Source organism: Phoxinus phoxinus, assembly GCF_949152265.1.
Source record: "Phoxinus phoxinus genome assembly, chromosome: 3".
In the NCBI taxonomy this organism is placed as follows: domain Eukaryota; kingdom Metazoa; phylum Chordata; class Actinopteri; order Cypriniformes; family Leuciscidae; genus Phoxinus; species Phoxinus phoxinus.
In genome coordinates this window covers 8,969,347-8,993,496 of record NC_136878.1, presented here as the reverse complement: position 1 = coordinate 8,993,496, position 24,150 = coordinate 8,969,347, and the positions used below count along the sequence as shown (strand labels likewise).

General features: G+C 37.0%; 1 protein-coding gene across 7 annotated transcripts; it reads left to right on the top strand.

Annotated features, from left to right (window-relative positions):
* Positions 1–367: 367 nt before the first annotated feature.
* Positions 368–18,990, top strand: cdca2 (cell division cycle associated 2). Of its 7 annotated transcripts, none has more exons than XM_079608071.1 (13): positions 368–666; positions 1,249–1,400; positions 2,040–2,170; positions 4,304–4,460; positions 5,306–5,460; positions 5,678–5,789; positions 14,233–14,540; positions 14,701–14,761; positions 14,839–14,997; positions 15,402–15,502; positions 15,934–16,008; positions 16,286–16,448; positions 16,978–18,990. In XM_079608071.1, exons 2-13 carry the CDS (start codon positions 1,250–1,252, stop codon positions 17,892–17,894), a joined length of 2,490 nt encoding a protein of 829 aa, XP_079464197.1. In that variant the 5' UTR covers positions 368–666; position 1,249; the 3' UTR covers positions 17,895–18,990. The 7 variants fall into 7 exon arrangements, with proteins under 7 accessions (XP_079464197.1, XP_079464195.1, XP_079464193.1 ...); XM_079608069.1 differs by having other exon boundaries at positions 1,221–1,400; XM_079608067.1 differs by having other exon boundaries at positions 430–666; positions 1,204–1,400; positions 15,399–15,502.
* Positions 18,991–24,150: the final 5,160 nt, after the last annotated feature.

Genomic DNA, 24,150 nt, shown 5'->3' with positions numbered 1-24,150 from the left:
CCTTATAAGATAGGCCTACTTCAGCTCCAAAAATAGCAAATGATGACAGCATTTTAGGGTGAAATTTATATACTTTTTTCTAAAATAGGCTACTTAATTTAGAATGTAGACAACCTACTGTATTGTATTGTATTGTAGGCTACAGTTTTATGAAATGTTTATTTATTTATTTTGTTCTTACAGCCACATACTATATAGGCCTAACGGCTAGCACATTTACATTTTTATTTCGAAATGATTTATATAAAAAAATATATGTATATATAGCCTATATACATAGTAATTTTTAAACCATCTACATTAGAACTACACCATGTTTTACAGCCTACGAACTACACATAACGTGACTATATGCAACAGGCACGTTGGGTACGCTTTGAATGTGATTGGCCGTTTTGAAGCACATGACGCATTTTCTTAAACCTGATTGGCTGATTCATATGAACAGGACGTTGTTGCCAGATGGACAAGGAGGACAACCAGATGCGTTAGAACTAGCACTCGCTCATGTCCAGAAAATACACATACAAATAACTTACACATTTCAAATTCAGGAATATTTATTTACAGATGTATCGTAGATTAGGGGCTGTAAAAAGACGTTTATTTTAAGGTCCATTCAGGTTCCTTCACAGCGGAAGAATATTTGCGTCGTTTTAACGTGCGGTAAGGAGCGAAGTTTGAATATTTCAGTAGCACTAACATAGAAACAAATATTTGTTTTTAACTTACATGTATTAGAAGCAACATTTCTATATCTACTCTAGTTGTAGTTATGTTGGTATCTACACAGTAGGGTAAACAATGCAAATATGTAATGTTTATTAAAGTGCCTGATGTTTTAAGATGTTAACAGACGTGCATAAAGTAAATCTCCTGTCCAGTGGCCAGTTCCATAAACAGCTGCTAAATGTAAACAATACAATTCAACTAACCGTATAATTGTGTGTGGTTAGGATAATTAAACTTGGATGCTGTGAGTTTGAAGTATTGTATATTATATATCTGTTATAAGAATTAACGTTAGTCTGACCAACTAACGTTAGCAATTAGCGGGGGGGCTAATCAGTCTTACTTTTCAGATTCAAATTAGAACAATCTAGCTTTTATGTAACAGACTTTAAAAAGTTATGACTAGTCTTGAAGAGTGGAAGATCTTGTGATCTTACTATCTGACGTTTTATGACAGTCTCTTATCTTCAGTTCATTTATTTATTCAGATCTCATTTCTTATGTACTGGACTCAAGCATGGAGGATACTGAAGCCATGGACAGCAGACCACCACTGGCAGCCCTGTCTCCATCTCGGCAGAACACTGGAGATGTGGATTTCTCCAAACTCACTCCTTCACAGTTTGGCATATCAACAGACAGCTTCTTATCGTCATCCCAGATTAAAGGTTTGCAAAAAGGTTTGGGTTAGTTCACCCAAAAAATTCTGTCATTAATTACTCACCCTCATGTTGTTCCAGTCCTGTAATATTTTCGTTCATCTTCTGAACACAAATGAAGATCTTTTTAATGAAAACTGAGAGCTTTCTGTTCCTCCATTGACAGATACGCACGCAGCTTACTTCGAAAAGTTCATACAGATCGCTTCAAGAGATTGATAGTTCATAAAACTAATCCATATGAATTGAGCGGTTTAGTTTAGTCCAAATTTTATGAAGAGACTCGATCACTTTATATGATGAAAAGATTGAATTTAGGCTTTTATTAAAGATCTTTTATAAAAAGATCTTCATTTGTATTCTGAAGATGAACAAAAGTCTTACAGGTTTGGAATGACATGAGGGTGATTACTGACAGAATTATAATTTTTGGGTGAACCATCCCTGCCTTAAGTGTATGCCTTATGCACTTTTGTTCAGTTAATGCATTTTATTGTTACATTTAGATTATTTATGATCATTTTCTATACAATGTTATTTTATTTTGCACAATTTTATCCTATGCAGTTCTGCCTTGTCAGCGAAGCACACTAAATTAATCTGAAATGTAACTGAAAGCACACTTTTCATGCTGAGTTATTTTCTCAGATAAGTCCAGAGTGGCTCAACTGAAGTCTAGGAGGAGATCCACGATTGGGGTCCGGGGATCTCCAGAAACGAACTCTCTTATCTGCTTCAGAGCCAGACAAGCTGCAAAAACACCTCCTCGAACACCACAGGTAGATGCATGGTCTAATACAGCTGTTTTTGCTTTAGGAACCAGATTTTTACATTGATCATCAAGTGGTGACCTAACAGTACCAAAGTGTTTATCAAACAAAAGTAAGCATAATTGATTTAATCATTAAAGCTGGGCATGAGTTGTTGTGATCATCTTTTCTTCCCTATTGTGACGTATATTTAAGTTAGTGATCGACCGATTTATCTTTTTACCGATATTTAAGCATTTTCCCATAATCGGGTATCGGTTTTGTAATATCGGATTCACCGATAGATGGCGCCATCTTTTGGGCGTTTTGAGAATTTCGCCATTGTAGCACCGCGTCTGAGGAGAGACGAGACAACAACAACTGCGTGCACAGCACAGGTAAAGTAGGTTATATGTAGGCCTACTACTTGCTTTGCTTCAATTATTCAACCTTATTTTACATAACAGACATAATGCACGAATGAGATTTGAGACAAAAATGCCTGATATGTAGTTTATTGCAGTTTGGCGGCTCTAAAAAAAAATCACGGTGTCAGCCTGATCCGTTGCGTCCTGTCTCAATAAAGACGTAACTTTACATTAATTAAATAAAACCAACGTGAATGAGTGCATGTTGTAAATAAAAGCGCGGAATTTTATTCTCTCTCTGTTGTATTCGCTCACCATTAGTCGCGTAAAAAAAGTTTGTTCATATTGCTGAGCACTCACTGGGTTGATGATCAGGAATGCTCATGCACGGCCACTGCATGAAACTTTTAACAAGATTCACTTGTTTAAAACACCCTAAATTATATTATCACTTATTACAAAACCATTATTTCGCTAATACACATCTAAATAAACACAGCTCTGTGGAAATTCATTATTTATTATTTCCACGAATCAGCGCCGCCGCTCCCACCAGGCGCGTGCGCTGTGCGTAGGGCACCACCGAGTGCTGAGGGGACACCAACAAAATAGCCTTTTAAAATCTCAAATTAGTTAAAATATCCCGGAATCAAGAGCGAGTGAGCGAGCACGCCCGCGAGACAGAGACTGTGCTTCAAACCGCGTAGCGCGTGCACGGCAGAGAGGGAGAGGGAGCAAGAGACCGTGCGCGTGTGTCTCATGAAGCGCATTACTTTTTTTTACCTCATCAAAGCTTTTATTTTTAAACAAAGACACTTTAGTAACAGTGCACTTCATTTTTTGCCCTCAGACTTCTCTATTTATTGGTGTATAAATACGTTTTTTTTTTTTTTTTGGAAACAGGAGGGAGTGATTGTTATAAATAAAATTGTTAGTTCAGTTCAGTTGTGTTGTAATAATTGTGTTAAAAACTGAAGTATAACAGTAAATAAATATCGGTTCTGCATATCGGTTATCGGGCATGTCAACATGCAAATAATCGGTATCGGTTTAAAAAAATAAATATCGGTCGATCACTAATTTAAGTAAAATGGCTTCTCAAACAAAACAAAACAATTTAGGGACTTGATTTTGTCCATCATGAATTGATTGAATTGGTTGTGGTTTCCTGTTGCTGTGATCTCATATGTGAGTAACAGATTGTCCCACCCTCGCGCCAGTAAACATCAGAGAAAAGATGTCATTGCTAGAGGGAGGGAAAGTTATTTTGATTAAAGATTATGAGGGCATGAAAAATAATAAAAAAACAATGTGCATAGATAAGTCATTTACAATAAATACTCCAATATCCCATAAAAATAAGAATTGTCCATTTTGATTTCATTGAATTTTATGAATGCAAAACTGATTTTCCACCCTAACACATTGAATAAACACTGAGCAAGAACTGTACAAGTATAGTAAGCCAAATTATTAGTGACATAAATGTGTGACAGAATATAGTTTGATTAGACACAGCCTTTGACATCAACAATAAAAGATATGGGCCCATTTAGTTTGCTATCCAAAATGCATAATTGTATGATTATTTGCATTAAGCATCACCTACAAACCTATCAGGACAGACTTCCGATCCATTTATTGGACAAACCCTACCAGTTAAGATCCTCTGGTGTAATACAACATGAATGTGTCTCATAGAGTGGGCCACATTGTTTAACGTCATGATGATGATGATGAAGGTTATTTGCATTTTGCTTTATCTGCTTTAACTTTGTGCCCTCTCCTCGTGAAGCTTTTGCAAGGGAGTCCGTTTCTTTTACGCTGTGACTCTCTGAAGAAGAAGATGGCTGCTTTCCAGTGTCTGATGGAGGAGGAGGACGAAGAGGATGAACAGAAGAAAAATGAGAATGGGAGTGCGAAAAGTACTTTGGCTAAATATTCTAGGAACGGTCAGTCTCTCCTCAAACTGTTAATTGCTGCCAACATAAAAACAGAATGTCTTTCAGATGCAGGCTTGTAGGACCCGATGAAATTGTGAAGTTATTAAGAGAATGTCATACTGTCATTGCTTGCCATTTCCAGCTAATAGAACTTATTCAGAAAAAGCAGGCACCATAATAAATGTGACGCAATTTGATTTCCTCCATTGATCCCAGTTAGAGCGCAGCAGGATGATGTGCAGAATAAATCAACTGAAGCTTATGAGCCTAAAAAAAATGTGTTTACATTTCAGAGGGCTTTCAGTGTTAATAAAAAGATTGAAAAAGCATATCCAGTCTTCCAGTTTGAATAATCTGTGATCAGGGTTTGACACTATGAATATGTAAGTTTTATTCAAACATAAACCAGACATTTGAGGAATATCAGTACACTTAAGTCCTTTCAATACTATCTCATTTTTAAAATTCATAATGTCAACCTGGAAGGTTGAATGCTATTTTATGTTATAATATCACTAAAACCCCTCTGAAATATGAACATATTTATATTAAAGTTTATAAGCAGCTGTTTTTCTTTCTGCATTATATCTTGCATGCTGTGCTTTAACTGGAATCAGTAATAGGATTCAAATCATTAGAAGCAGTTCTTAGTACTACAGAGTTTTCTTTCTCAGTGTGGCTTTCAGAAATTTTTGGTCAGCTACTATTGAGATTAGCAATTGCTGATTCACTGCAATTTTAAAACGAGCACAGATTAATTATGTTCTTATGTAGCATGACCTGTTTTTGCTAAATGTCATCTTGGGCCATTATCTCGATGAGGACATCTCTTTCTGCTACTGTCTGTCCTGTAGGAAAGGAGAACACGCTGACTAAGCAAAGTCAATTCACTTTGATGACGCCGCCTCCCTCTAAGAAGCGCTGCTGGGCCCCACCAGTGGAGTGTGAGGACAAGATTACTGAGACGCCACTCCCCTACCCCATTTTCACAACACAACAGGAGCAAGGGGTAAACATATCAGCATTTAACGGCACCATGTTTGATATTCGATATACAGTTTATCATCTGTTAAATTGCCATTAGCAGATAAAGTGGCACAGGTAAAGTGCTTACAATGCAACCAATGGACGCTACACTAACTCGAACAGAGTTTGCGGTCACTATTATTAGTCTGCTGGTGTTCCTGTAGTCAGCGTTGTGTTCTTCTCTTTTTCTATGATTATAGGTGAAATGCTCTGAGTCTCAAAACCAGTGGTCTCTATCAGGTGTGGATTCAGATGCAAAGAATGAGCTTTTGTCTTTACCCATGCTGTCAAAACCAGATGTTAAGCCAGCAGGTAAGGGAACTTCACCATGGCAGCGTTTATTTGATCGAAAATACAGGAAAAACAGTAATATTGTGAAAAATAATTACAATTTAAAACAATGGTTTTCTATTTTAATATATTTTTAAATGTAATGCATTCTTCCGATGCAAAGCTGAATTTTCAGCATCATTACTCCAGTCTTCAGTGTCACATGATCCTTTAGGAATAATTTGTATATGCTGATTTGGTATTCAACAAACATTTCCTAATGGTTACTGTGTTGTTGTTTTTTGGAGACTACGATCAATCGCGATTAATCGCATCTAAAGTAAATGTTTGTGTTTAAATAATATGTGTACTGTGTATAATTATTTTGTATATATAAATACACACACATGCATGTATATATTTAAGAAAATATTGTTATTTATATATAAAACATTTATATTTATATATAATATAAATTATGTATAAATATATACATGCAAATAGTTCTTAAATATATATATGCATATGTGTGTATTTATATATATATATATACAAAATAATTATACACAGTACACATACATATATTATTTAAACACAAACTTTTATTTTGGATGCAATTAATCGTTGCCCATCCCTAAAATATATATTATCCGCCTGCACCTATGATATTCTTTGATTTAGATATCCGCACCCGATTGTCACATTACAATTATTCAAATTCTCAGTGTTAACATGGTGATATGGTAACATATTACACTAACGTAGGTTCCTTTTATATTAACATTTAAACAAAAACAAAAGTTCTTCTTTGGCGAAATGAAACATTTTTAATAGCCTGGGTCAGCAACCTATATGGCACACGGAGGGGTAATTGCTGGCACTTGAGCAAAAGCGAGAGATGTTGAGGCTATTTATTTAATTCAGAAAAAGGACATCACACCTGTATACAGATCCACATTTTGAAGTAAACATTCATCATAGTAACACCGCTTCTTTCACTGCCAGCGAGCATTTTTTATAATTTTTTTTAAAAGGGGTGGTTGATTATGATTTCACTTTTCTAACTTTAGTTAGTGTGTAATGTTGCTGTTTGAGCATAAACAACATCTGCAAAGTTCCAACGCTCAAAGTTCAAAGCAAGGGAAGATATTTGCTTTTAAAGAAATATTTTTTTTAAGGATTACAACAAAAGGCTGGTAGTGACTACACAACATTCCTCCTGGGTTAGTGACATCTAAAATGTATATAAACCCTGCCCCCGGGAACACGCGTATGTGTCCATGTTGGGAAGAGGAAGAGGTGTTGTAGTACAGCATATTTGTAAGAATCAGTAAAGAGCACGGCAATTCTTGTCCATGCTCTAGTTATGTCCTGTATAGATTTCTGCAACAGTCTACTGTTTGGATTGCCTTCAAAGTTACTTAACAAACTCCAACTAGTACAGAACTCGGCTGCTCGAATCATCAGCAGAACTCCCCTAGCTGAACATATTACTACAATATTACAACACTTGCACTGGCTCCCGGTAAAATATTGTATTAATTTTAAAATTCTTCTTCTTACTTACAAAGCACTCAATAACCTTGCCCCTTCATACTTATTAGACCTTCTTCATATATATACTCCTTCACGAACTTTAAGATCATCTTCTTCACTCACACTTGGTCTCCCTAGAACTCGCACTACTACTTTGGGGTCCCGAGCTTTTAGTCATGCAGCTCCTTATTTATGGAATTTGCTGCCACAGTGCAAAACAGTGGTAGTCTCCATGTTTTTAAATCTCGCCTTAAGACCCATCTTTTCTGGCAGGCTTTTATGTGATTTTTCTTTTTTTAATATATATATATAGTTTAATAATGGTCTCCAAGGCTTTAACAATGAGTATTTGATTACTATTATTGACTGTTTTATTGTATTTGTAAGGTGTCCTTGAGTGTCATGTAAGGCGCCTATAAATAAAATGTATTATTATTATTATTATTAAGTCTGCTCAAGCTGTCGCATCCGTCTTTTCACGTCCAATACAGTACGTAACACAAATGCAATAGCATGTCACTCTGTAGGCATCTTACAACAGTTAACACACGAGTGACTTTATATATAGATTATCATGACAGAATATGCTAATTGAAGATAGTTAACTCCACATCAGCAACATAAATTCATCAACTAACCATTCAGAAACGTCCTGTTGCATTCTACATGTTGCCTCTCCATCATTGTCCGACTCCAGTTTTGACATAAAAGGCAGAACATTTTAGTGTGTGTCTTTGTGAGGTAATAATCAGAGCTGCTAACACACACACACGCTCTTGAAGCTCTGCCCTCTTTGCCGGGAGCAGCAGCAGCTCATGACACGTTTTTACTGACCCTCAAAAAGGGACAATTTTAACATGCTGTAAAAAATTAAAAATTATCTGTTGGGTATTTTGAGCTAAAATTTCACATACACACTCTGGGGACAACAGAGACTTATTTTACATTTTGTAAAATGGGGCATTATACCACCACTTTAAGTTCCCAGCAACCGCCATCGTTTTTGATCATTTTCACCAAATTTTCATGGCCCCCAGAATATATTGTTGTATGAATTATGAACATGCAATATATCAAAAGAAAGAACAGACGCTCTGCTTTAAAAAAAACAAAAAACATTTATTCTACTTCACGCATTCTTTTTTTATCAACACCTGAATGTGGGTATATTTGCATGAATTTGAACAAATTAAAACACATTTTATGGAAAACACTCAGATCAGAATAATTTATCTTAAGCTTGTGTATATTTTTAGTTAAAGCTGTCAAGTTAAGAAATATCTCATGTAGGTGCCTTTGTGTTTTATAAAATGACCACTAGGAGGTTCTCTAGGCCAGTGGTTCCCAACCTTTTTACCAGGAGACCCCTATTTTAACATTCAAAATCCTTAACGAATCCAACCGTCTCCAATGACTTTGCATTGCCAGAAGCTGCCTCCTGGTCATTTCTGACTTACAAAAAAATAAAAGTCTAAAAGCTGCTATTTGACAAGGTGAACAGCAAACAACCTAACAAAAACCCCAGAAATATATTTTATAAGCTGTCGACCACAAAAAAACGAGCATTTAAGGACACTAAAGTGATCCTTAATAAAACTATTGTTATTAATAATTAATTATTTATTATTTTTATTTATTTATTTAAAATTTTTTTTTTTTTTTTTTGCTGTGTCATTATTATTATTGTTATTAGTTTAATTATTTATTTGTTTTTATGTACCATTACTGTTCATTAAAATCATCTAAGACAGTTTGTTCTGGGTTGGTTGAGGGATTGAAAATGTAAAAAAATGCAAACTCTGTACTAACAATAGCCTTTGCCTTTGGGGGGGAAAAAAGCCCACAAAAGTGGATACAGGCAATTGAGACAGAGCGCAATGTGTCCTATTACTCTTGAGAACTACGCCCATTGGAGGGGAGTGTAATCGGCGACAGTGATAGCTTAGTTTACAGAAATATAATATATAAAACTGACATTTGGATATTTGATTTACCAGTGACAACATGTTTTCTGCACACGTAGTGTATTTTTATAGAGTGGCAGGATCCCACAATTTACCCATTCGTTCCAGCCTGTATACACTTTTGTTTCCTTAAAGGTGCAGTGTGTGATTTTTAGCGGCATCTAGTGGTGTAGTTTCGAATTGCAACCAACAAAAGTTACTGTGGCCGACAGGAAAATATGTCATCGTCGAAACAGCAGAGAGTAGACAGTTAAGCAATGAGGTTTCTTTACAAAGATAAATGAAGAAATGATGTTTACTTCATTATTCAGTAAAACTATATGTTATTGCAAATATTATTGTTACTTGTTCACCATTGTGTCAGTGTTTTATTCGCTGACTAGCTTCCGTGCACGAAGAATAACATAGTAACGAAGCGTTTGTGCGTTTAGGGCTACTGTAGAAAAATGTTGACACATTTCAATGTAAGGGGACCCGCAGTGTATGTAGATAGAAATGGCTCATTCTAAGTAGGGATGCACCGATACCAGTATCGGGTATCGACTCGATACTGAGCTCATGTACTTGTACTCGTAAAAATGCCCCGATACCAGGCAGCGTGTGTACAGTGTTTGTGTCCAGACAAAGAAACACTGACAACAAAAAATTATAATGGGGATAAAAAAAGAAGGCTGTTTATGAAGTAAATATATCTTATTATTGAAATATTAAACAGAATATAGTAACGGCTATATAGCTGTGGCGCGCGAGCTGATCAGAGAAAAACGCGCAGTGGATTGAGTGTGCCCCGGCACACGCGCGAGCTGGTCGAGCGCATCAGACGTCAATGGAAAGTTTGTAGTTCAGTCGGATGTCAATGGCAAAGAAAGTAAAACGAGGCATGTAGCTTATTATTAACGTTAACTGACCATTGAGAGAGAGAGAGAGAGAGAGAGAGAGAGAGAGAGAGAGAGAGAGAGAGAGAGAGAGAGAGAGAGAGAGAGCACTTCTGTTGAATGCTCTTGATTGCTGATCGTTCACTCAGCACGTGTTATTTGGATTAAAACTAAATCGTATAGGCTATGTAAGTAAAACATGAACTGTTACCTTATTTATGTTTAACAAGTGGTTGCCTGCATTATTAGAGGACATTTGCAGGTCAAGAAGTTACATGAACTTCAAACATCCAAAGCGCGCGCCCCGAAACCAGCGTCTCAGCGCGCGAATACTGAATTGAAGTCTTTCGCGTCTACGCTTGTACGGATGAATTCACACAAAACTATGTAAAAACGCCCGTCTTGGCGAGTTTCCTAATAAACAAAGATAAACATTGTTATATCTCAAGTGAACAGACGGTATATTCATATGGGGTCCGTGCGTTCGGTCTTAAAGGTGCAGCAGTTTAATTAATCTGCGGCTGTGTTTTAATGTTAATCAAACAAAGAACAAATAAATTACTCACTGCTCTTGACTAAATAGGCTACATTTTTTAACTTTACAAAAAGGTCCATCTATATTTAATTTATACAGTAATGAATATGCAGTGCATTAAATATATATTTGATGAACAAATTAAGTTTCAATTTAATAAACAACTAATATGATTGATATTCTTTTGGTTTCTCTACCAATACATTTAAAAATGACAAATGCATGAATTAAAAATTAATTGAAAATTTAAAATACAGGTTAGGCTACGGTATCGGCGAGTACCGAAAATGAAAGTAGCTATCGGTATCGGACTCGGGCTGGAAAAAGTGGTATCGGTGCATCCCTAATTCTAAGGTAATAAAAACATAATGGTTATGTTCAGTGTTGGGAGTAATGCGTTACAAAAGTAATGCATTACTTTTTGCTGTAACGGAGTAGTTGTTCATGTTCGTTTTAATTGTTCAAAAAAATAAAAATGACCGCGAGACATTAACGAATGAAAAATGCAAGTAGGCTAAGTTACCTGTTCGTGGTCAGTCAATAGTGTGGTGTCCACGTTTGTAAATAAAGAATAAATGGCTGCGTCTGGTATATTTGTATAGCAATTTATTTTTTACAGGACTGCCGTGAGGCATGATTTGGGCCTCTGTGCTCACGCTGGCCAGTGGAAAAGCGGCTAATGCGTGAAGATGGCATGAAGAAGACTGTACATTCGCGAGATGGATGTGTGCGCATTAGGCTACTCTATTTGTTCTGTGTTTTCTTTCTAAGCAGTTAGGCTATGTTTAGGTGGTGATTTTAATCATGTTTTCATCACGCAATCATGTTTTTGATGCGGTGGTGACGCGTTCATGTAACGTAAGGGCGGCGGCGGCGGCGGCGCTGCCGATAAAGCACCTAAAAGCTGTCACAAAGAACCTTCAAAATCAATGATTATGAATATATCAAATATAGCAAGGAGACATTTTAATTGTTTATTAATAAAGATGAAGTTGACGATGCTGACTCGTGTTCTTCGCAGTAGTGAATGCGCCAGAGAGAAATGCACATTTCATACAGATTCATAAGCAGGGAGCAGTCTGTTTTCTTTCGGTTTGAATTGTTCTGTTTAAAAGTAGACATTTCAATATAGATATATTTTTCAGGTCTGTGAAGTAGGCTATAAGCTGAGTTTCGGTTAATTTAGCAGGCGCCTCAGTGCGTGATTATCTATTGTCTGCTATAGCCTACTTCTTATTTATTAAATCAAGGCAATTGGTTGATGAAACATTGATTAAAATTAAGATACAATTAATACAAAACTTATTTTGTAGACTAGGGGTTACAGCCCTGGTCATTTTAGAATGTTAAGTTCTACTTCTGTAGGCTATAGTTATTTTGGTGAAAGTAACTCAAAAGCTACAGGAGTAATGTAACGCATTAACGTTACGATTCTGAGACAGTAATATTGTAAGGTAGCCTAGCTAATGAATTACTTTTAAATAACAGTAACAAGTAATATATTTACAGTTTGGAAGTAACTTGCACAACACTGATTATGTTATGTCTTTATAACATAGCCGTTAATTTCAGATTATGACACGTGGGGGAAATTACGATTAAGATTATGACGTTCTGTCTCAGTATGGAACACCTGAAGTAGAGCTGTTCCCCCGGTAACCTCTGTAAACAAAGCAGCATTGCGCTTATAAACTACGCGTTACACGGAGGAAAGAAGATGAAAAGAAAATGCCAGAAAGAAAGAAAGGCAGTCAGTTCACTTCAGAGATACATTCATAGAATTAATTCAGCATTATGGTTGTAAATGTTGTAAACCTGCTCACTTCTTTCTGTCATTTAAAAAAAAAAAACATGCTGCTGTGTGTGCGCGCTGCTTACTTTTCTAAAAACTGGGCAATATTTCCCGTGATTTTTTCCCCCCCTTCAAATCCTGGCTATCAAAACAGTTTAAATGATGATTAAAATATAAACCTGTAATGCACACTAACCGTCGGAAATTGCATCTAGTTTATCGTCAACCTGGTAACGTAACCATTTCAAACTAATTTAGAGGTTGGCGGGGGGTTGACGTGACGACCCATCGTATATCTTTAGCGACCCCCAGGTTGGGATATGTTTTCCTTGATTGATTTTCGCTAAAGAGATATATAGGCGTACGTTGTTGAAAACTAAAGTAAAAGAATGACTTAAGGTTGCGTTTTACGTGGCTTTATTAAAATGAACACATTAATGATTTATCTCATCCACCCGCAAATTTGGAATGTTATTTTTTATTTATTGACCCAAATAGACATATTCGCATCACTGTACAGAATTTTACCAATAGTTTGATTTTCTTGAGGGAAAAAAAAATCTCTCCTCCGAACTAATGCTGTAAACTAAGGAATATTCAATCTGTAATTATTAATCGAAAAATAAAATACTTTTCGAATTTTAGTACGTTGCTTTGCTGGCCGTGAATCCAGGATAAATTCCAAGCACGAACTCAGTTATAATTAAATGCACTGGGTGGCGCTGTGGAGCGTGTTAAGTTAAATGTATTTGATCAGAACGTTGTTTGTCTGCCTCGCGAAGTTTGGAATTACTTTTGATCAAATTAATTAATTAAACTGACTTATAATATCACCACCACAATATCACATGAAATCCAAAGACCAGTCGAATGAGGAAATACAGCTGTCCATAACTGCATTCACGACTGCAGGTAAAGCGCTGTACCCCGAGTGAGCCGAGAAGACACCTTATCATAGCTAAATGATTTCTGACATATGCTTCCAGTAAGTTTCATGAAGGGACAGGGTTAAGAAAAGAAAACGAAGCTGTATTAGAAACTTCGCTTAGCACACCATTATCTTTGTGACTGCAACGTCTGTCAGCGCAACGCGTTTTCTCACTCGAACATGCATGTGGATATTGTTTTTCTCAACATGAACGTGATACAATGAACATGAACAATATAAACATGAACACCAAATGCTGAGTGTAGGCTACAACTTGATGAATTAAAAAAAGAACGTCTTTCCCGTTAAACGTTATTTAAATAATATTAATTATTTTATATAATATAATTAAATATTATAATATTAATTAAAATATTATTTTGCCCATCCCTACTGGAAACCTCTCATTTGGTACATAACTATGATATTAGAGGTTAAAATTACTACAGACCAAACAATTTTATTAACTTTTTTATTTTATGTATTTCAATAAAATAAGCTGTTTTTTATTCCGCGGTTGAACCCGATTGGGTGATTACATGAGACATTATTCTTTTTAGTAAGTTGCAATGTATCTTTCAACATACTTTTCTGTTCATACATGTTTTTACGTGCTGTAATTCAAAGTGGAATAGATGACTTGTGCTCCTATCTACAGCGATTTATCATATTTAAGAGCGTCAAAACGAGAATGTCATGTTTTCATAGTTCATTGATCTCTTTGTTTAAAAGATAATTGATTTTTATCATCAAATATTCATTGATATGACCCTTTAATCCATTTCTTTATTTATGGTTCAGGTTCATTTTGTTTTAAATACTAAACTTATGAAATCTTTTTGTGTTTCTTTATAGATGATAACATGGGCTCCTCTATGCGCAAGAAGAAGCAGGTTCGTTTTGGGGCACCGCTCTCTCCAGAGTTCTTTGACAAAACCCTCCCTCCCAGTACCCCACTGCAAAAAGGAGGCACCCCAATGTGTCCTCCGTCATCTACGGGACTTAAACGCTCTCTGCTGAAGACCCCTCAACGATGTGATGCCCCTCTTCCCCAACCTGACTTCAACAGTCCCCAGTTCAATGGAGCCTCTCCCGTCCTTGTTATTGGCAGACGCAGTGCTGGACTGTTGTACAGTGATGACGTATTTGAAGAGGACGGAAAGGTTTGTCACTTGCCAGCTTCTCCAAACGAACTTATCTGATTGTAGATTAATCATGTCAGTAGCTTGTGAGTTTATTCCATCATTGCACACAGGCTCCTTCCTCTATAAAGTTATGTATTGATGGTGAGTTTTTCTGCCTTTCTCCAATTAATCTCCTCAGATAAGTTTTCCCAGTATGGAGGAAGAGTCTCCCTCACACAAGCCTTCAGAGAACGGCAAAGGTGAGTTATGAAACGACTTTGAACAGAAGGAAAGTTTCTCTTCGGTCTGTATTCTAATCGTGTATGTAAAACTGTAGATGTACTCTCTGCTGAGGACCCACGGCAGCCTCAGGCTGAAGACTCTGAAGTTATGAACGCTGCTTTTCAAGAGGAGGATGATGAACCATCAAACTCACAGACAGAGGAAAAACTGCCATGTCCCACTAGTGATCAGCCACTGGCTCTCTCCGTCTCCAGTGAGTCCACTTTCTTTCTTTTTTGCAAGCTTTCTTTCTCGCCCTTAATAAATTCATACCAGTTTTTTTTTTCTCTTTGCTAAAAAAAACACAGATTAAATACAGATTATGAGAGCTCAATGCAGGAATATAAGTCTACCGTTCTTCTAATACATTTACAACACATCCGTTTTTATCTGTTTATGTCTGTTTTTCTCCCGTTCATTATACATCCAATCATTATAAATTTCTTACAGATTCTGCAAGGACAATGTAAACTTATGAGCTGAAATGCATTGTTTAAATACTTCTTAACTTTAGCTGTTAGACTCTTATGTACTAATTAAATGTATTTCAGAACAGAAAAGTGGATCAATATGTATTTGGTTAGTTTATAACATTTGACACTCGTTTCTTGTCAGCAGTAGAGGTTGACCAGGAGTCAGAGTCTTCTGCCATCTCGGAAAAGACACTTTCATCAAACTCCAGCACTGAACCAACTCGCTCTCGCTGTAGAAAAAGAAAGGTGAGGACTCGTATCTGCAAATCACTTCTTTCAAACTGTCCATTTTGATGGATCAGTTCAAAGCACAGATTAAGCTCTTTATCATTCAGAAGAGTTTGTAATAGACACTTTGTGACCAGTTGTACTTTGTAATATCTAATATATTTGTATATTGGTAGAATTTTTCTTCCTTGTCTGTACTTTATTTTGATTTAGAGGTTTTTACTGTGAGAGAGTTATTTGAAACACCCACAATGTTGCACTTTTCTAATTTCTAATTTATCTTTTTTTTACTTTTATATTCTTTTCATGTTAAAAATCAACCTAAAACTTCATTTCTGAGATACAAAATCCCAGATTTTTAATATGCTTTCAGGCTTTATATTGAAGAACATCAGAAGGCTGAAACAAATGCAAGTTCACTCATCCAGCTCTGTTCTCCTTTGTTTCAGCAACCAGTGGAGATTGAGCCTGAGAAAAGGAGAAGCTCGCGTACTGCAGCAGCTTCTGCTTCAGGAAAGATGAAGGTACGAAGCTTAAAAAGTGGATTTATAAGCTGACGTGTGATGAGTCTTGGTGAACGGGGGCTTTTTAAGCTCTGATTATTAACACTGGCATCAAACTGACATTGAGCCTGAAATAATAACACTAATGTGACTTGGACTTAGCATTTGGTATATAAATAGCATGATGCGTGATTTCATACATCTAGAGCCTTTGAGCACATTTGTGTGAACTCTGTCCATGTTCCTCACTGCAGCTTGTTTTATATATATATATATATATATTTATTTATTTTTTCAGAAGACGTCAGGAGTAAATAAACGATTTGGCAACAAGGTGAATCGTTCTCTGTACGGGAAAAGAGACTATGCTTCAAAAAACCCTCTGCTCAGCCCCATATTTGAGACAATGTCTACCAGTCTCAGCAACACACCAACACAAACCCAATCAGGAAAACTAACAGGTACTCTTGTCCAAGTGTTTCATTGATGATTCAGACATTTTTTTTCATCCATGCTTAGCCTGAATGGACTGATTCATCTAAATTAGATTAATCTTCTGCAGAGTAAGACTGATGAGTGCATTGCACAAGAATATGTTCTGCTATCTATTCACCTTCATGTGTATGACTTTTTTTCTCTTGGGGTCAGTTAGATTGTTTTATTATTATATAGAATTATACTTTTATTCAGCAAGGATGCATTCAATTGCAATTCTTTATTTTGAGAGACAATAGCTTTTTTTTATCGTGCACTTTCAACTTTACAACTTTGTAGAACGTTTACATTCACAAACATCTGTATTATACACTGCATGAAAGGGAATATTTAAAAAAACATAATGGGGGCATTTTAAAATTTGTTGGATGAATTATCCATTTAAGCCCTCTCAAACAGATATTCTGAATTAAGAGAACGCAGCTTTAACACAGAACTATATTATGCTGGCATTTTGAACAACTAATGTAAAGGTATTACTCTCTTCCCACACAGATGGAGAGCAAGACTGCATTCAGACACCCAACCTTCCCCATAGCAAGACAGTTTGCCCCAAGGTAACTCTGGGTACTCCCTGTACACAGACCAATGAGAATGAGCAAACAGTGAGCTCCTCTGTGACAGACACCACTGACAACCAACCAGATTTGAACGTGGCTTATTTGGAGCCCTCAGTCGGCACTCAGAGTCCCGCAGGAAGAGTAAACTCAGGGTCAAAGACTTTCAAGGTCAAACGCGACCCAGGGAGGCCTGAGCGCCGACGTCGTAGCTCAGGCGCAGCCAAGAGAAAGGAGCTCGGCAATACAGCTATCAACTCCACTACTGAATCAGATTATGAAATTGGGGAACAAGATGCTGAGAGCCAAAAGCCAAATGAATCTGCAGGTTTGAGCCCAATGTACCAAGACAGGCCAGTGCGTCATGAAGCTGAGTGCTCTAAGAACAAGGAAATTGAGGCTTTTAACAGCTATGTGGTACCAAATGAAGACTCCATAAGCACTGAGAGGTTAGAGCAAAAGACACCAAGTAATAAAAGACGTGGACGTGTCCAAGCGGTGCTGAAAAGTCCTTGTGTAAAGGTCGATGAGAGTGGTCAATCAGAGCGAATTACTGATGACATTTCAGAGAGCAACGCTAGACATAAAGAGCCTAGTTTGGCCCCCTGGCAGCAGGATGACTTCAACATCGACGACATCTTGAAACCTGTGGCGAAGAGTCGAGGTTCAGTGCGACGCAGCCTGAGGAACCGGAGGAGCGTGGACCTGCAGGCTGTGGGCCTGGCCTGGGTGGACCACACGTCCCCGGAGCTGAGTAAAGCGGGTCGGAGAAGGACGCGTGGAAGACTCAGCGGAGTGACGGAACCGCTCTTCTTTCAGGCTTCTGAGGAACCAACACCAAACTTGGGAGAATAACTGACTTCAATCGTTTGTGTCGGTAGCGGTTTACTGTCGAATAAACTTTTAATGAAAAGTTTACTCTTTTCTCTTATATGCATTGTTTTAAATGAAATTTTTTAGTGTTTATGGATGAAAATTGCCTCTTATTAAGAAGATTTTATAATTGTTAATTACTTCTGCTCATTAAATCTTCATTTAGATGAAGGATCCTGTTTGAATGGGATTTTACCGTGCGATCATTTTGTTTTACATAAATGGCTATCCCAGGAGGACAATGTTTTTTTTTGTTTTCTTTTACTGTATCTTTGTCTGCTTCACAATTCAGTAGCACCAAACAATATTAGCATCCGAACCTTCTTTTCCATTGGCACTATTTGTCATTAGCATGACTTTTGAAATAAGTTATGTGGCCTGCTTTAAATTTTACATGGATGAATGTTATGAAAACATGTCTGGATCATATTTCAACCCAAAATCAAGAGAATTTGTGTTTTTTTTGTGTGTGTTTTGTGACATTTATTTTCATAACAGTTAAGCACATTTCTTGTTATCATAATGCATTAATTACTTAGTTAGTTACCTTAATTCTAATGACTAATATACAGTAATTCGTTATGCAGTAATTAATACAAATTACATTTTTAAAAGCCTTTGCAGTACCGTACAAATGCATAGCTTTGTGTGTCTGTGTGTTGAAGTTTATTTTTTATTTACCTAACTATATATTTTTTCAAAAAGGCTTTGTGTTTATTTTGCATTAACAAAATGCTCAGAAATGTTAATGGTTCTAAAATATTTGTTGTTTCAGGTTTTTTTGGTGAGTGCAATATGGTCTAGAGTCCAGACACGTTTTTGACATTTGATTTAATGTAGGAAGCACATACTCTAAAATTGCAGTCAGTCATTTAAAAAAAAAAACTATTTGGAGTAAGAGTAACAATCTTTTGAAGCGCAACATGTCTGATTCCCTCAGTGGGGTTTAAACTGGCACTCTTCACAGTTGTCTTCTACATCTGTAATTGAGTTTGTGCTGCAAAAAGAGCCAACTGTGTTAAAATCTAATGGAAAATTCAGAGGGGAACTTATGAGTGAATAGAGCACAACAGGGTTCAATAGAATTATTTATTTACAACAGTTATATTTACGTTTTCAGTTTCCCACAAAACTCGGTACACCGTGGAAATAATTACTCTAGCCATTGATTCATAGCTTTGATTCAGCTGTGTTTGTTTACTAAGACTCACATTATGTTTTATGTGAATCAATCCTCAGCAGTGCTGCTGTAGTCGAAATAGCACTGCAACAGCGTTTAAATATTTATGTCCTGTAGCCAGTCTCCAGTTTCAGAGATCCAGAGGCATTATTTGAACATGGACTTTACACCTTTGCTGTGCGTGATCAATAGCTTATCGCAAATCGTGCTTCCAATGCAGCTTAAGAATTGTTTTATTATTTAGTTTGAGGTCTTAAAATGGCAATTTATATTGGGTCTGGCCAGGCAGTTTTCTTGTAGTAATAGAACATTGCCATCTAGTGGAGGTAATAAGTAAGGCTATGACATCCTCGCACAGGCCATTCACTCAAATTGTATTTTACACAGGATAAAAACGTTATTTTTTTTTTTTGAGAATGCATGATCACAGAGTATTACTTTTCCCGAAATTTTAGAATAACTACATTCACATTACACGAGTTTACAATGTCCAAACCATGAGTTAGATTTATTATTTCCTGCTTTGCGACTACAACAAATCAGTTGATTGATAGTGATTAGACATTTCGGCCTGGTTTCACAGACAGGGCTTAGATTAAGCCAGGATTAGGCTTTAGTTTAATTAGGACATTAGGGTTATTGTATTTATTATGTGCTATTTTTGACCTTCAGGGTTAACATGTACCCTTGAACGTCTGACGTTAAGCACTTGTGATAGTAGTGCTGGTGGTGATGTGTTGTTTGCGTGTGTGCGTGCCAGTGTTGGGGTTAAAATGATTGTGCTAAGTGTTTTTTTTTTTTTTTTTTTCGTGGCGTGTGAAGGAGGGAAACCCCTCTCCCCCATCCTGCAGGCCCAGGGAAGGCAGCTTAGCACCAGAACAATGGGGTCCTTTGACCAAATTGAGGCCCTTTAAGACATGTGGCCTCTTGTCACCGTGGCAACCCCCCGAGACAACGTACTAGCCGACAGCTGGAGAGAGAGACTAGAGAGAGTTCATCTCATTGAGCTTCAGAACTCTCCACTTTGTTCTGCCCCATTATTTTCTCGCCTACGCCCGCGCTAAGCGTTGAGCGCCTGTCTTCCTTTATTTGTTAATAATGCATACATTTCAGATCCCTTATCGCCTATCATCTATTCCATCCAGAGTGATGCTTTAACTAGATCCTTAACAGAAAGACTCATGCAAAATTGATTATGAGTGTCTCATACCACGATTAGATTAAAGTGGTCTGAGGTCAAACGTTTGAGCTGGTGGGCTGAGTGTTTACGTTTTCCAAGTGTCATCTGCTGCCTCGCTGAATTATTCACAATGAGTAAAGTCTGTTTCTAGTCTGTTCCATCGCACATAACTGTCACTTTCCATTCAGCGTTCATATCACTCAGTGTTGTCACAAGGGGCGCTATAGTATATAGAGGGATTTGCGTATGGTTTACACTTTTCTATTTCAGTTCTGCTGCTGTCGTGGTTTGAGCCATAGACTGTAAAAAAAAAAAAAAACCGTTGGAAATGAACCTCTACAAAGTGTTTGCAGCCCAGATCACGGATCATTTGTTTCCCAGCAGCCCAAAGGATCCAAAGGGCTGCCAATCTTGAGCCGTTTTAACACTTTAACAACACAGTAACAAATGAGTAGCGCACTACTAACATTATAGTAACTACTATTAACTAACAAGAAACTCTCTGATTATCAAATTAGTTGGACGAAGTAATAGTATGCCTACTACTTTCATTTAGTTGATGCCTAGTATTTAAAACTATTGATGTGATATAATTTATGCCTGTTATTTTGAGTACATTTTATTTAAATATCTTTTGCACAAATTTTGTGTAAAAAAATGATATTGGTTATTGTCCATTACATCAACAGATAACTATCCAGTTTAATATCACTGTCTATAAGTATACTGCCCATGAGGGGGTTTCAACTCTTTGCAGCCTGAACCCAATTGACTACCATTGGACAAAAAAAATTAATAAAAACCTGATTAATTTTTCCAAATAAATAGTCATACAGGTTTGGAACAACATGAGGGCGATACATTTTTAGATGAACTTCATGGCATGGCAGTCTTAAACATATTTCTGAATATCTTTCCAAATGGGATTATTTTCTCAATTCTCAAAGTTCTCCCTGTATTAACTCAAACCCTTTGTTTGCAGATGGACTGATAAGAAAACCGTGCTCTTACTTAGGAAATATGCATCACTTTTGATCGATATGGTTTTGATGACGGTTAGTGCACGGACTGTGTGTCATTTGAGACTATCGCCACAGTAAAGCAAGAAAACATGCTTATTAAATATGTACCACTTGCAAAGCATTAGCAAAATATGAATGTTTGCGTACTTGTATAGAGTATTTCTTGACTTATATTTCACATTTACCTGATGCGTTTTTTTTTACCTTTACACTGTTTTCAGGTCCACTCCTCTGTACGTTTCTTTTTACAGCATTCAAGCATTGATAATTGTAGCCAATCACAATTATATCTGTTGAGCGTGTGAACGCAATAGCCTATCAGAGGTGCTTGTTGTCAGTTGCCCTGTCTACACCTGGTGTGCGTTTTGCTCGATCAGGTCACAAGTAGACGAGGTAAACACACTGCAAAGTTTCTGTATTGGCAACCATATTTAAATGCACGATTTAATCGGAAATTGGGATGATTGACAGTGATAACCAACCGACGAGACAAAACAGGACACATTTTTTAAAGTAGGCTACTTATTAGTTTTTGCTCTGGAACCGAAACTCCTCAGTTGGGGTCAAAAGTCTTCCTAGAAGCCACAGCGGTGCTACAGCAAGAGACACATCTGAGCAAATCTCTAGGTGATCGAGCACCCCTACTTTGGAAATGAACCTCTACAAAGTTAGTGTTTGCAGCCCAGATCACGGATCATTAGTTTCCCAGCAGCCCAAAGGATCCAAACAGCAGGGCTGCCAGTCTTTGCTGTTTATCTCTTTGAAATGTGCTCTCTTTACGTCAAGTCATATTCCTTGGCCTGTGAGCGAGTATCTGAGACGTGAGGAGGATGTGCCCGCCGCATCTCCATTGGGACGGACTTCAGTAGAGCGATGTGGAAGCCATGCCTGCTGCTCCATTATTAATGAACTGTTGAGTCCTCAGCACACTCTGTCTGCTGCTGAAAGATGACAATGTAAGAACTGTGCGAGCTCTACAGCTGCTGCAAACGATGTCTCCGGATGAGTAGTTTTGTTTGCTGGTGCAGTGCGTGCCTGTTGCCTACACTTCATGTTTTTTGGGAGGGAGTTTGACATGGTAGAAAGCGGACAAACCTGGAAATGTTGTAGATGATTTTGCACTGCGGGTTTCTATGAGCAGATTACGTTCTTTTTTTTAGAGTAATGAGTAAACAAGTTAATTTTTAATATGTTTATTTTTTTATACAAAGCTAAGTTAATAATGACAGAATTAGTCTGGGTTCCTCACAATTTAAAGGGTTAATTCTCCCAAAAAATTCCAATTTTGTTATTAATTACTTTCGTTCATCTTCGGAACACAAATGAAGATCTTTTTTGATGAAATCTTCTGACCCTCCATTGACAGCACAACTACTACTTTCCAGCTTCAAAACGTTCATAGTGGTCGTAAAACTAATCCATATGAATTGAGCAGTTCAGTCCAAATTTTCTGAAGAAATCAATCACTTTATATGATGAACAGATTCAATTTAGGCTTTTATTCACATATAAACATTCATCAACTCACACATCAGTTATGATAAACGGAAGCTCAAGCATGTTCGCTTGACGTGTGAGAACCAATGAGGTTCATTCTTGTGTTACGCTGCATGTTTGAGCTTCTGCAAGAACCAACGAGGTTTGTTCCCACGTCTCAAGCATGTTCGGTTGAGCTTTTGTTTATGTTCACTGATCAATGTGATTAAAAGCATAAATTAAATCTGTTCATCATATAAAGCAAATGGACTAAACCACTCAATTCATATGGATATTTTTACAATCTCTTTATGAACTTTTTGAAGTGGGAAAGTGGTAGTTGCCTATCTGTGAATGGAGATGCAGAAAGCTCTCAAATTTCATCAAAAAGGGAAGAAAGTCTTACACCCGTACGACATGAGGTTGAGTAATTAATGACAGAATTACAAAAAAAAAAAATGTGAACTATCCCTTTAAGTTCAACTGACAACATGGCATAATGTTGATTACCCCAAAAATAGAAAAACCCCTTGAACGCAATAGCCTATCAGAGGTGCCCCTGTGTCAGTGACCCTGTTTACACATATGCGTTTTGTTTGATCGGATCACAAGTAGACGAGGGAAACGCATTCCCGTTTACAAGTTTAGTTTTCTAAACTTTTTGGTACACTGCAAAGTTTCTGTATTGAGAACCGTATTTAAATGTGTGATTGAATCGGAAATTGCGATGATTGACAGTGATAACCAACGGACGAGACAAAATTGGACAAAATATACATTACACACATTATAATAGAATAATTAATACAAGTGCTTTTATAATGATAAGCTTCGCATTCCTGTATATCCCCATTTACTTCCGTTGTAAGTTCCTCCCTGATTTTTGCTTTCTTTTAATGTTTTTTTTTTTTTTTTTTTAAGAAATCAAGAGACAAGTCAGAATTATTTTTGTGGAAATCAACACAAATGCTGTTAATTTAGATTAACTTAGATTAGATTCCTTTTAAGAAACCTTATGTATCTGGTTTATTGGTTTAGATTATATTCCAGAAGCCTGTGTAATGAGATCATTTAAAAGTATTTGAGTTTTTTTTTTTTTGGTTTTGACAGAACTTTAAAAGTGTATCTGATTACAGTAGAATTAGTTGGGCACACACTGAGTAAATTAACCAGGGTTAAGCAGTGATGTCATGAGTTGTGGCCCAGCTTGCGATGGGCAGAGGCAGACTGATGTATTAGATTAGTGATCGCCAGAGGTCAGGGGTCACGCTGTCCCGGGCCAGAGGGTCTGTGCTGTGAGGAGATCTGAAGATTAACCATCAAAACATAAGCCAGAGCAGCCGCCCACAGACTGCAATGAAAATATTCCATTGTGACAAG